The sequence below is a fragment of the Scyliorhinus canicula genome, chromosome 19 (assembly GCF_902713615.1).
Source record: "Scyliorhinus canicula chromosome 19, sScyCan1.1, whole genome shotgun sequence".
Lineage (NCBI taxonomy): Eukaryota > Metazoa > Chordata > Chondrichthyes > Carcharhiniformes > Scyliorhinidae > Scyliorhinus > Scyliorhinus canicula.
In genome coordinates this window covers 53,839,382-53,852,095 of record NC_052164.1, presented here as the reverse complement: position 1 = coordinate 53,852,095, position 12,714 = coordinate 53,839,382, and the positions used below count along the sequence as shown (strand labels likewise).

The following is a 12,714-nucleotide window of genomic DNA, read 5'->3' as shown; positions in this document are numbered from 1 at the left end:
TGATTTTATGTTGTCCCTTACCTCTTAAGAGTTGCATGTTTTTTTTTGCCAAGTAGAGTTCTTGTTGCTTTATGGTTATAAACCAGTTAGAACATAGAACATAGAACAGTACAGCACAGAACAGGCCCTTCGGCCCTCAATGTTGTGCCGAGCCATGATCACCCAACTCAAACCCACGTATCCACCCTATACCCATAACCCAACAACCCCCCCTTAACCTTACTTTTTATTAGGACACTACGGACAATTTAGCATGGCCAATCCACCTAACCCGTTCTGTATTATTTAAAATTCTTGTTTGAACACCACCCACTGACCTTTTGATGAATTCTTCGTTTACATATTTGCCCAATTCATTGTCAGTGTCCCATTCCATTGAAGTCAGCCGTATCAAATTTAGAATTTAGTGGCAGTTTTGCTTTTTCCAATTAAAGGCATCATTGAACTCGATCATATGATCACTGGTAATGTTCACACACTGTTAGGCTGTCTAATCTAGCTCAATACCCATTAAGTCAAACAACGCTTGCCTTCTTACATAAAAGTGTAAGTAGGAGCAGGAGAAGACCATTCAATAAGATCATAGCTGATCTGATTGTGACCTGAACTCCACTTTCTTGCCTGCCACTTCTATCCCACCCATAATCTTTGAGTCCTTTGTAGATCAAAAACCTGTCTAACGCACCATCTATGTAGTCAAACCCCCTCAGAATCTTTCAATATGATCAGAAGACCTAGGAGCAGAATTAGTCCATACGGCCGATTGAGTCTGCTCTGCCATTCTATCATGGCTGATATTTTCTCATCCCCATTCTCCTGCCTGCTTCTCCCCATAACCTCTGACCCCTGATTAATCAAGAACCTATCTATGTTTTAAAGACACTCAGTGATTTGGCCTCCACAGCCTTCTGCGGCAAAGAGTTCCACAGATTCACCACCCTCTGGCTGAAAAAATTCCTCCCCATCTCTGTTTTAAAGGATCGTCCCTTTAGTCTGAGATGGTGTCCTCTGGTTCTAGTTTTTCCTGCAATGGAAACATCCTCTCCACGCCCACTCTATCGAGGCCTCGCAGTATCTTGTAAGTTTCAACAAGATCCCCGCTCATCCTTCTAAACTCCCGAGTACAGACCCAGAGTCCTCAAACGTTTCTCATACGACAGATCACCTCTCATTCTTCTGAACTTAAATGAGTGTAGACTCAATTTTTTCTCTGAAGACAATCCCTTCATCCTAAGAATCAGCCAGGTGAACTTTCTCTGAACTGCTTCTGGTGCAAACATTGGAAGGAGAACAAAACTTTACACACTATTCCAGGTGTGGTCTCACCAATGGCCTGTACGGTTGTAAGAACACTTTCCAACTTTTATACTCCATTACCTTTGCAATAAAGACCAACATTCTATTTATCTTTCTAATTGCTGGTGCCCGCATGCTGACTTAAGTTATGTATGAGGGTACCCAGATCCCTCTGTACCTCAGCATTCTGCAGTATCCATTTAAATAATATTCTGCTTCTTTGTTCATCCTGCCCAAGTGAACAACCTTCTCTGCCAAACGTTTGCAAAAAATTATTTATATTCATTTTGTTTCTCTACCTATCTTTTTGTGTATTCTAAGAATTAGTGCTGCAGAAAACTATGCTGAACACACTCAGTAAATTTGCTACTTTTCTGACATGAGCAAATCTCAACTCAATTTGTAAGAATGTTTAAAATCTCATTAAAACTATGCTGCCTTTGCTACAGACTTGTTTAATTTCTGCATTAATACATTCTGCCACTTAACAGCTGTTGGCAGGCAATATATACATGACCATCACTACAATCTTAAATACTTTTCTGTTTCTTAACTTCCCATTGCTTGATTTCCTCTCACTATATTCTCTTATCATTAAAGTCATTTCCTCCTTAATCACAAAGACCACTCCTCTATCAGTTTCTCCCAGTGGACCGTCTAACCTGGTATATTTAACCTTACTGTCTTCTGATGGCAACCATGTTGCACTCAAAAGATAAATTTGTGTCTTCAGTTCATTCAATTTGATCCTATAAGTGGGACATATTTTATTAAGAATACTTCTTTGGATCGATTCCAACCTGTCCTTCTGCTCTCATGTTTTTTCTCATTTTTCTTTTTAAAAATTACTTTACATCTTTTACTTTTCCCATTACCTGTTTGACTATTTATTTACTCTTTTGCTTTCAAATGATCACTAATACTACTCTTTCCCACCTGAGCCTTCCCATTTACTGGGTTAAAATCCTAGCCTGGTTCAAATGAACCCCAATACAACTCTACAAATCGAGAATTAAAAGCCTAAATCTGACCATGAAACCATTGTCGATTGTTGTTGAAAATCCATCTGAATCACTAATGTCCTTTAGGGGAGGAAATCTGTCGTCTTTACCTGATCTGGCCTACATGTGACTCCAGATCCACAGCAATGTGGTTGACTCTTCAATGCCCTCGGTGATGGACAATAAATGTTGGCCGAGCCAGCGACTCCCACATCCCATGAACCAATAAAAGAAAAACTGTACAGTTTCTTACCTGTTCCAGTGTTCGCTCCAGCGATTTACAAAACGGAACCCCACTTTCCCAGATCACGCCTTCAGCCATGAGTTAATTTCCTTCAGCTGCTTAATCTATCTCCATTTGCACATGATTCAGGTAATGAAGTCTGTTCTAATTTAGTTCCCAGTACCCCGTACCTGATATTCTCTGAATCACTAGCTACGCTGGGCAAGTGAAATTTGTTAGGCACCTGGTAGATATTCTGATCATGCTCTCTCATTCGGCCATTACAAAAAGGCTCAGCACAATGCTTGTTAGGTTTGTCCAGGGAGAGTAAGAGTGCCCATACTGTACACTCTGTTGCTAAAAAAGCTACATGATGTGGATAGTGGAAATCATGAAATAAAACAGGAAATCTTGAAGTACTCGGGTCAGGCAGCATCTGTGGAGGGAGAAACGGTTAACTTTTCTGAGCTTTTCAGTGCTAACTGCAAGGAGTTGTAATCCCTAACCTCCATTCTGGAGGAGTGAATAGTCCCCACAACAAATATTGAGCTTCACATCACATGCTATTATGTGTTTACCAATGAACTTGTGGAGATACTGAATAGCTTGGAACCTATTCTTGGTACCTTATTTTAGTGAATAGCACAATGTCCCCTCAAATTTTATTTGTTGTGCATGGCCTATATTAAGTGCATGCAGCCCATTAAATTTCTTTGCCCAGCCAATTTGTGCTCATGGGAAATTCCTGCATGTGAGATTCTGGGTTGCTTTGCAGCTTAGAGGGAACATTGGCACATCCCCTCACCCAAACCATCATCGAGGAGCATAAATCAGACACAGTCACTTACCAATAAGTGGGCAAGGACAGCAATCCCACCCAGTGGGATCACTAGGAGGCAGGGCCTCAAGTCAACCGAACTGAGAATCCGAACAAACTACTAGAATCCATGTGGCTGCTATCCAAGAAACTTTAGTGTATTAATCCAACAATCCTACAAGCACTGTTAATGGTTCGTAAAATGTTAAACTCACAATATATTTTCGGTGTGATGTTTATTTCACACCTAGCTATCCTGCTGATAAAGCCTTTCTTCCTAAATGTATAGCTAATTAATGGTTGTCAGACATCTTGCTGACTGTTCTGCTAATATAATCTCTGATCCTATTCGTGTAGTTTACGTCTTTGGGTTTTTTTGGGTAGTGTTTTCTTTTTCATTTTCCTTTTAAATTCAAAAGGCAGCATGAAGGACTAGAAGATCTTTTCCTAGCTGTCATTGTTTAAATGAAGTCTCTGGTTGAAAGTGTTTTCGGGAGCACTAATCACTCGTGATTTATGTTCATGCAGCTAAAGAATGAATTGGAATAAAGGAGGCAGTGGAGCAAAGAGGGGATTTGGTTTTGGTGGCTTTGCCATTGTACCTGGGAAGAAGGAAGAACCAAAGCTCCCAAAGACATCACATTCTGTATTCGGTCCGTTGGGCCCGCCTGGAGGTTATGGAAAAACACAGCCTGCTCAAACACCTTGTTTCTACAAAGTGGGCTCTAAACGGCCAAACTTCGATGAAGAAAATGCGTGAGTATTGTAGAATGAGCTGTCGACAGATTGGAATTACTGACCAGAGGGGAAAATATAAAGAAATAACCTCACCACTGTACAAGCATGAGGAAGCGATTCAAGCCTGTTCCATTCAATTAAATCATGGCTGATTTGTATTTTAACTCCATTTACCCACATTGGTCTGCACCCCTTAATATCTTAGTCTTACTAAAATCTTATCGGTCTTTCTTTGTTTTGAAATTTCTAATTGAAGCCCAGCTGCTGCAGTTATTTGCTCTCTTTTGTGGACTGTTGCAAGAAAAATATTTCTTACAAATTGAAATTGAGTGGGTCACAACAGCTGACAAATCTGATGTATAACTTGGTTACAGCTTTAACTTTAAAATAATTGCAAACTGTTTCAAAGCAGAACATAGAACATACAGTGCAGAAGGAGGCCATTCGGCCCATCGAGTCTGCACCAACCCACTTAAACCCTTCCATCCTATCCCAATAACCCCTTCTAAACGTTTTGGATACTAAGGGCAATTTAGCATGGCCAAAGCACCGAACCTGCACGTCTTTGGACTGTGGGAGGAAACCGGAGTACCCGGAGGAAACCCACGCAGACACGGGGAGAACGTGCAGACTCCACACAGACAGTGACCCAGCAGGGAATCAAACCTGGGACCCTGGTGCTGTGAAGCCACAGTGCTAACCACTGTGCTACCATGCTGCCCTGAATGCACTTTAAATATTCTCCATGTATTAAATATAAAGTTTGTATATTGTCTAATTTTGGAATATGATTCCCTGATTACTCAAGACTGAATCGAAAGGCAAGCTAGAATCTTGCATCCATATCTTCAAATATTTTTGCAAACTGAAAACCTGCCAGATGTAAGTTTATATGTTTTTAAGACAGAAAGTTGTATCTCTGGTGTACCTTACTGATTTGAATTGGGAGCATTCTGCCAACAATAGGGGAGAAAAACGATTTCAAAGTGATCTGGAAACATTGGGGATTGAGGCTGACAGCAGATAATAATAATCTTTATTAGTGTCACAAGTATTAACACTGCATGAAATTAATGTGAATGTTGCAAGGGAATAAGTTGAAATATAAAGGGAATGATAGATGTCGACAAGGCTTTTCCAACCTTTTCATATAGGGAGTGGAAGGGGAAGTTGAACTACATTTCAAATTTTTTCTTGCTCAAGGGTCTGATCAAATTTCAGCAAGATAAGATTTGGCAGAACATTAAATATAAATTTTAAAAAGTCAAAGCAATATATTTATAATCTATCAACAATTAATAAAAATGACTGTTTAAAAAGTGCCAAGCAGCAGAGTGAACGAATAAAACCTTTTTTTGTCTCTTTGCTTATGAAGCAGAGATAGAGAGAGCGACAGACTAGATCCCGAGTCCTGGTCACCAGAGAAATGTGGGGACCCAGATTGAGCAAAGGTGTTGGGTTTAACTAGCACTGACCTTGTATTCACCTTTGGTGGTACACACTCAGAGCTGACATATGCTCTGCAGAGCAAAATTCATATGAAAGTGTGGGTTGGAAGTAGGGTGGCTTTCAACCTGGGTTTTCCTCCTGTCCTGGCTTGCTTTTTGGATAGATTTTTGGGGAGGGAGGGAGAGGAGGAAATGATTTGTGTGTGTGTATATATGTCCATCTCGCTCCCTGTCTGTCTCGGGGTTCTCGCTGTCACCCGCTCATGCGCCTGCCTGCCCAGCCACACTTACCTCATCCGGATTTGGTCGCCCCGCCATGTCTGAGCCTCCAGCTAAAGAAATAAACAATATATTGTACAAGAGCACTACAACAGTCCCTCAAATACAGTTTGTCAGTCCTGGAAAACCAGGCCACAAAGCACAGACTTTTGTTTGCATTCAGATTTCATACTTGCTGATCTGCTCTCTTTGAATTTTATGGTTTGGAGTGGACTGTCCTTACTTCAGTTTTCTCAATGGTGGATGAATCCAAAACCTTGGCACCAAGAGATGTTGATGTATATCGGCAGCTTAAGATAACTATGGAAAACTGGAATTCAATATTATGGCCTTTAATACTTGACATATGCATCAAATACAAAAATCCTGCACGCTCTGGTGTACAGCTAGCGATAGAGACACATAACCCGTAAGGATATATGAAATAGGAGCTGAAGTAAGCCATTTGACTCTTTGCCCCTGCTCCGCGATTCAACAAGATCATGGCTGATCTTCTACCTCATCTCGCCTTCCTGCAAAAAGAGGCAACAGTGAACAGTTAGAGCACTGACCCAGTCCCCGCTGGAGTACTGTGCAGTTAGTCACTTGGAAAGGACACAAAGAGAAATTGAACTGATACAGCAGATTAAGCATTTAACTCAGAAAACTGATGAGATTTACTTTGGACTTTATGATCCCAGAGGTAATGATGGAAGTCCAATCTTAAAGCAAATGCTGTAGTTTGGAAGCATGGGCACACACTCACTTTAGATTTAACTGTTCCAGACATAAAGTGGCGTGTGTGTGTGAAACTGGCACTTAATGGGATCATGTCAACAAGTTCAAGAGGGTCCGGCATCGTGTCTTGGACAATTTTAGAGAGATTTACGAGAGAGCTTATTTTATGGGATTGTTTGAATGAAAGGAGAGATGAGGTATTACATAAGATATGGGAAGTGATTTAACCTAGGTTTATATGGGTTTCTAATGTAACTTCCCTGTTTTTCAGTTCCATTCTTCTAAAATGTACCTCAGTTCTTTGTTTGCATCTTTATAACCTTGTTAACTTGCATTGTTACATCTAATAATTTGTCAATGTATACCCCTAGATCCTTTTGTTCTTTTACCCCTTTAGGTTTCTGTTCTTCCAAAATGTACCACCTCACATTCATCTGTTTAAATTTGTTTTCCATTTAAATGCTCTTTCTACAGTTTAGTGGCATCTTCTGCACTTTGTTATAGCCTTAAAATGGCTTTTAGCTACACTTCTCAATTTTGCATCATCTGCAAACTTTGAAAGAGGGGGGGGGGGGATGATCTGTTTAAAGGCCAATAATGTTTTATTTTAAAGTAAATAAAGATTCAGATTCAAGACACCTGCTCAGTGAATAAAGCCACAAAATTCCACTGGTTTTGAGCAAACAAAAACAAACTTTACTAAACTAGTTCAGAAAGATGAAACACATTTGCAACATGTATCTTGTACTCCAACATTCAGGGTAAGTATGAGGTACATGTAAATGAACAGATGAACTGTAATTCATCTGGGGCGGCCATGAGGGGCTGCACAGTAGCACAGTGGTTAGCATAGTTGCTTCACAGCTCCAGGGTCCCAGGTTCAATTCCCGTCTTGGGTCACTAACCGCATACTCCCCATGTCTGCGTGGGTTTCCGCCGGATGCCCCAGTTTCCTCCCACAGTCCAAAGGTGTGCAGGTTAGGTGGATTGGCCATGCTAAATTGCCCGTAGGTTAGGTGGGGTTACGAGGTGTGGGCTTGGGCAGAGTGCTCCTTCCAAGAGCCAGTGCAGACTCAATGGGTTGATTGGCCTCCTGCACTATAGATTCTACGATTAATTGAAAGCATCACACGACAGAGTAAATGGCAGATGCAGCCAAGACTGATGTGATGTTGCACGAAATAAGTAATGGCATGATGGGAAAACTGGTCAATTACTTGGTACAATGTAAGAAAAGCTGACTTTGCATGACTTGAAGCCTGAATAAGATTGGAGAAGGTCAAGCAGTTCCGAAATGCCTTACCTCCGCAACTTCTGATCAGAGTAACTCGTCATAACCCAAAGCAGTCTAAATAAGACGAGATAAGGGTCAGGAAGGAACAAGTCTCCTCCGACCTTTTAATGTTCCATCAAAGGACAAGATAATGGTATGATAGATGAGACAAAGAGTCCTGGAAGGTCAGCAAGGTGACGCTTGTTTTATGATATTGCTTATGTTTATACTTCTGATCGAATTCCTGACTAAGCTGTAGTCACGTAATCCTGATTCTGATAATGTATAAATACTGAGCTGATTCTCTGAAAGCGCGAGCTTAGGAAGGAATCAGCAGTAATACTAACTGCCTCTGACCTCAAGTTTCAGCCATTACTGCATGCAGTCTGTTCATAAATAAAGTCTAGTTATTTTTCCATAACGAGTGTTGTTGAATCTTTCTACCACAGTCCAGAAGTGGGAAAAATATTGACTTCTACACTGAGCCTATGGATTTTTAATGAATCCACCTAGACATCACTACACACCAAGTCAAACAATCACGTTCAAACTATGTCTCACAAGGTATTCCCAGCTTCACCTCTCCTTGGAATTCTCCCCAAAAGTTGCTCCCATTAGGACAACTTCAACAATGGCCCCCTTCACAGGGTTTAAATCTCACCTTCCGAGATTGCTTCTCCTTGGATTCATGTCTGCACTTCAGCCTCTACTTGCAGGTGTAATTTCAACTTTTTGGGAGACAACTAGTTTCACTGCACTGGCACTCCCCTGAGTTTCTCCAAACTCCTGTACCAAGCCACATATGACCCCTCGGGTGCATCCTGAGCACTGTTAAGTTGCCAGGGGATGATACCAATCGACTGCAGCAGGACAAGGCTCGGATAACAGAATGGACAGAAAAGTGGAACATTGAATTTTGCACAGAGAAGTGTGAGGTGATGCATTTTGGCTCAAGCAATCAAGAGAGGCCATATAGCGTTCATGACACAATTTTAAAGCATGTGCTGCAAACTCCCACATTGTACTTGATTGCCATCCCATCCACCAATTTCAACATTCACTCCATCCACTACAGATGCACAGCAGCAGTGTGCACCATCTACAATATGCATTGCAGCAGCTCAACAAGACAATTTCAACAGCACCTTCCAAACCCCTGCCACCTAGAAGGACAACCTCTATCACTTAGAAGGACAAAGACAGTAGAATCATGGGAACACCACCACCTGGAAGTTCTCCAAATCGTACACCATGCTGACTTGGACCGATATCCTTGTTCTTTCACTGTCTCTGGCTCAAAGTTCTGGAACTCTCTTCCTCACAGCTCTGTGGTTGTACCTACGCAGCATGACACACTACCACCTTCTCGAGGACAATTAGAGATGAGCAACAAATACTGGCCTAGCATTTAATGTAACATCCCCACTAACACTTGTGAATTGCTTGCCTTAGAGCACACAAGCTAGAGAAAAGGCATCTGTGAAGGCGGCAATCACTTTTGAGTATCGTAGGGTGGAGCATGTGGAGGCCAAGCATAAACAGCGGAAGGAGAGCGCAGAATCTGGAGCGTCCCATCCACCCACCACGGATAGTACCACCTGCCAAACCTGTGGCAGAGTCTGCGGATCAGGATCGGACTTTTCAGCCACTGCAGAACCCACTTCCCCGGAGCGGAAGCATACATTCTTGAGGCTGAGATACTGCCCAAGACTGGCCTAGCCAGCGAAGTCCACATCCGTGAACGAATCAAAAATAAAACATAGCTGTTCCTGAACAGAAGAACAAATACAGGGTTCTCTACATGGATAGATTTGGAATAAACAAGGCAGTGAAAGCTAATTGTGGGTAGGGGGGCGCAGATTTGAGTTTACTATCTGATCAACCATGATTTTGTTAAATGGCAGAGCAGGCTTGAGGGTATGAATGACCTACTCTTGCTCCTTGTTCCTATGTTTACACAGTGAGTGATAATGATCTGGAACTTGCAGCTTGTGAGGGTGATGAAAGCGGAAATTGGATGAACGCTTGTGGGAAATAAACCTGCAGGCTGCTGGGATAGAGCTGGGAGGGAATAAATGGAATGGATTGTTCTGCAGATGGCCAACATGGGCGAAATGGTCACCTTTTGAGCCACACATTACTCTATTGGATAAACAAACCATAGTGTGTTGTGTATTTGGTTTCCCATTTTGTTAGATTTTCTTTCAAAAATGCCGTGGGACCAGCTGAACAATTCTGATGAATGCATCTTGCTGTACTATTGCTGTATCACCACAGCTACTGAATTGGTTGCATAGCTAAAATGTTTAAAACTGTGAGATGCTTCAATATTGGATCAGTTGCAGTATCCTACAACTGGAAAGAGTATTCCTCCTGCCAGCCTTGTACGTTTAAATTGGTGTTGCCATTGGCTGTACAAAAGCTGTGCATTGGAAGCTAGCAGCACTGGCAATGCAAAGCAGCTTTAGAAAAAAACATATCAATTTTATTTTGTATTGAAAAGGTGTGTGTGTATTTGCTTTTTAACACTGGTTCTTTGATAGACTAGTTGTCAAGTGCAAGTATGATGTGGAGATGCCGGCGTTGGACTGGGGTTGGGCACTGTACGAAGTCTTAGAACACCAGGTTAAAGTCCAACAGGTTTGTTTCGAATCACTAGCTGTCACTCACCTGATGAAGGAGCTGCGCTCTGAAAGTTAGTGATTCGAAACCTGTTGGACTTTAACCTGGTGTTGTAAAACTTCTTATGATGTAAGTAATTCATGAACTGAAAAGCAGAATAACACTGAATTTCAAAATAAAAGCAAAATACTGGGAGGAAAATCAGTTCAGGCAGAATCTGTATCGAGCGGAAAACAGAGTTGACATTTCATTCTGAACCGTTCATCAGAACTGGAAATAGTTTGAGATATTATGTGTTTTGAGCAAGGGGTGTGTCGGGAAAAGACCAAAGTAAGGATGTGATAGGGTGAAAGTTGGGCGAGATTAACTGACCAAAGTCTTCCCGGGTCAGTGGTGATAGAGCAAGAAAAGAAACAAACAATGTGCCTAGAGCAAGTACTAACTGAAATTAAACGAGCAAAGCAAAGGAAACAAAGTAAGGACAGAGTTTACAGTCAGAAATTGTTGAACTCAGCATTGAGTCTAGAAGGCTGCCACATACGTAACTGAAAGATGAGGTGCTGTCCCCGAAGCTTACATTGAGCTTCACCAGAACAGTGAAGCAGGCCAAGGAAAGAGATGTCAGCGTGAGAGCAAGCCATCCGCACAATTGAAATGACAGGTGTTCTACAAAGTGGTCATCCGATCTGGGGTTGGTCTCCCCAGTATAAAGGTGACCACATTGTGAATAGTGAATACAGTAAATACAATTGAAAGAAGTACATGCGTCATCTGGAAGGAGTATTTGGGGCCTTGGACGGTGTGGCGAGAAAAGGTAAAAGGGCAGTTTGCATGGGAAAGGGAATGTTAGGGTAACCTGAGAAGTCAACCACGGTATCACAGAGCGGACAGTCCCTTTGGAATGCTGGAATGGAAGGGGAAGATGGGGTGGCTGAAGCGGCAGAAAATTATTCGTTGAATGCGGAGGTTAGTGGGATGGAAGGTGAGAACAGAGAAACCCCTCGTGGCGGACCGTGACCGTACGCTACCTTTTTATAAAATATATATACTTTTGCTCATTCTAAATTTTAAAATGGGACCTTGGCTGAACACAGTCCTTAAAATGGCAGAACCTATGTCTGTCTGTGACCCCAGAAATAAAATAAGCCATTTTGCAGTTTTGGGATAACGCACACCTCGTTCTCTCTGAGGAGCCACTCGTGCACAACATAACTTCAAAGAGAGCTATAAAAGGCCAATTGCATTTGATAACCCAGCTGACCAGCAGGAGACGGACTCTGTCTGTGAACACAAAAGACCCCTCAAATAAGGAAATTTGCCATGCCAGCTACGACCCTCACCAACTTCGCCAGATGCACCATAGAAAGCATTCTTTCTGGTTGTATCACAACTTGGTATGGAGCCTGCTCTGCCTGAGACCGCAGGAAACTCCAAAAGGTTGTGAATGTAGCCCAGTCCATCACGCAAACCAGTCTCCCATCCATTTACTCTATAATTCCCGCTGCCTCAGAAAGGCAGCCAGCATAATTAAGGACCCCACGCACTCTGGACATACTCTCTTCCACCTTCTTCCGTCAGGAAAAAGATACCAAAGTTTGAGGTCACGTACCAACCGACTCAAGAACAGCTTCTTCCCTACTGCTATCAGACTTTTGAATGGACCTACCTCGTATTAAGTTGATCTTTTCTCTACACCTTGCTATAACTGTAACATTATATTCTGCAGTCTCTCCTTCCTTCCCTATGTACGGTATGCATTGTTTGTACAGCATGCAAGAAACAATACTTTTCACTGTATACTAATACATGTGACAATAATAAATCAAATCAACCATTCAAGCCATATTGGCTGGGACACTTAGTCTTTGAGACATAGTCAAATTGCAGGTGACTCGTGTACATCATTTGTTGAAGACCTGGTGGAGAGGTGAGGGTCATGTGACCTGGACCTCTGGCTTGTTGAACAAGTTAATATTGCCTTGCTAAGTTGAATAGCTCAGTCTGCTCTTTAACATCTGACAGAAAGAAACTCACCCAGGTTGAGCATCTTTGACACTGTTTCTGTGGTGGAGGTGCTGGCTTTGGACTGGGATGGACACAGTAAGAAGTCTTACAACACCATGTTAAAGTCCAACTGGTTTGTTTGGAATAGGTTTAAGGTGAGAGGAGAGGGATTCAAAAGAGACCAGAGAGGAAATGTCTTCACACAGGGTGGTGAACATCTGGAACGGGCTGGCAGAGGTTGAGGCGGGATAATTTTGTCCTTTGAAAAGCAGTTAGACAGTTACATGGGCAGGGTG

General features: G+C 42.1%; 1 protein-coding gene across 1 annotated transcript in view; it reads left to right on the top strand.

Annotated features, from left to right (window-relative positions):
* Window positions 1-12,714, top strand: part of ddx42 (DEAD (Asp-Glu-Ala-Asp) box helicase 42) — a 146,735-nt gene that overhangs the window by 15,794 nt on the left and 118,227 nt on the right. Inside the window, exon 2 of the mRNA XM_038779390.1 lies at window positions 3,866-4,093. Within this exon, the coding sequence (XP_038635318.1) occupies window positions 3,873-4,093 (221 nt within the window). The 5' untranslated portion in view covers window positions 3,866-3,872. The remainder of the gene's footprint in view (window positions 1-3,865; window positions 4,094-12,714) is intronic.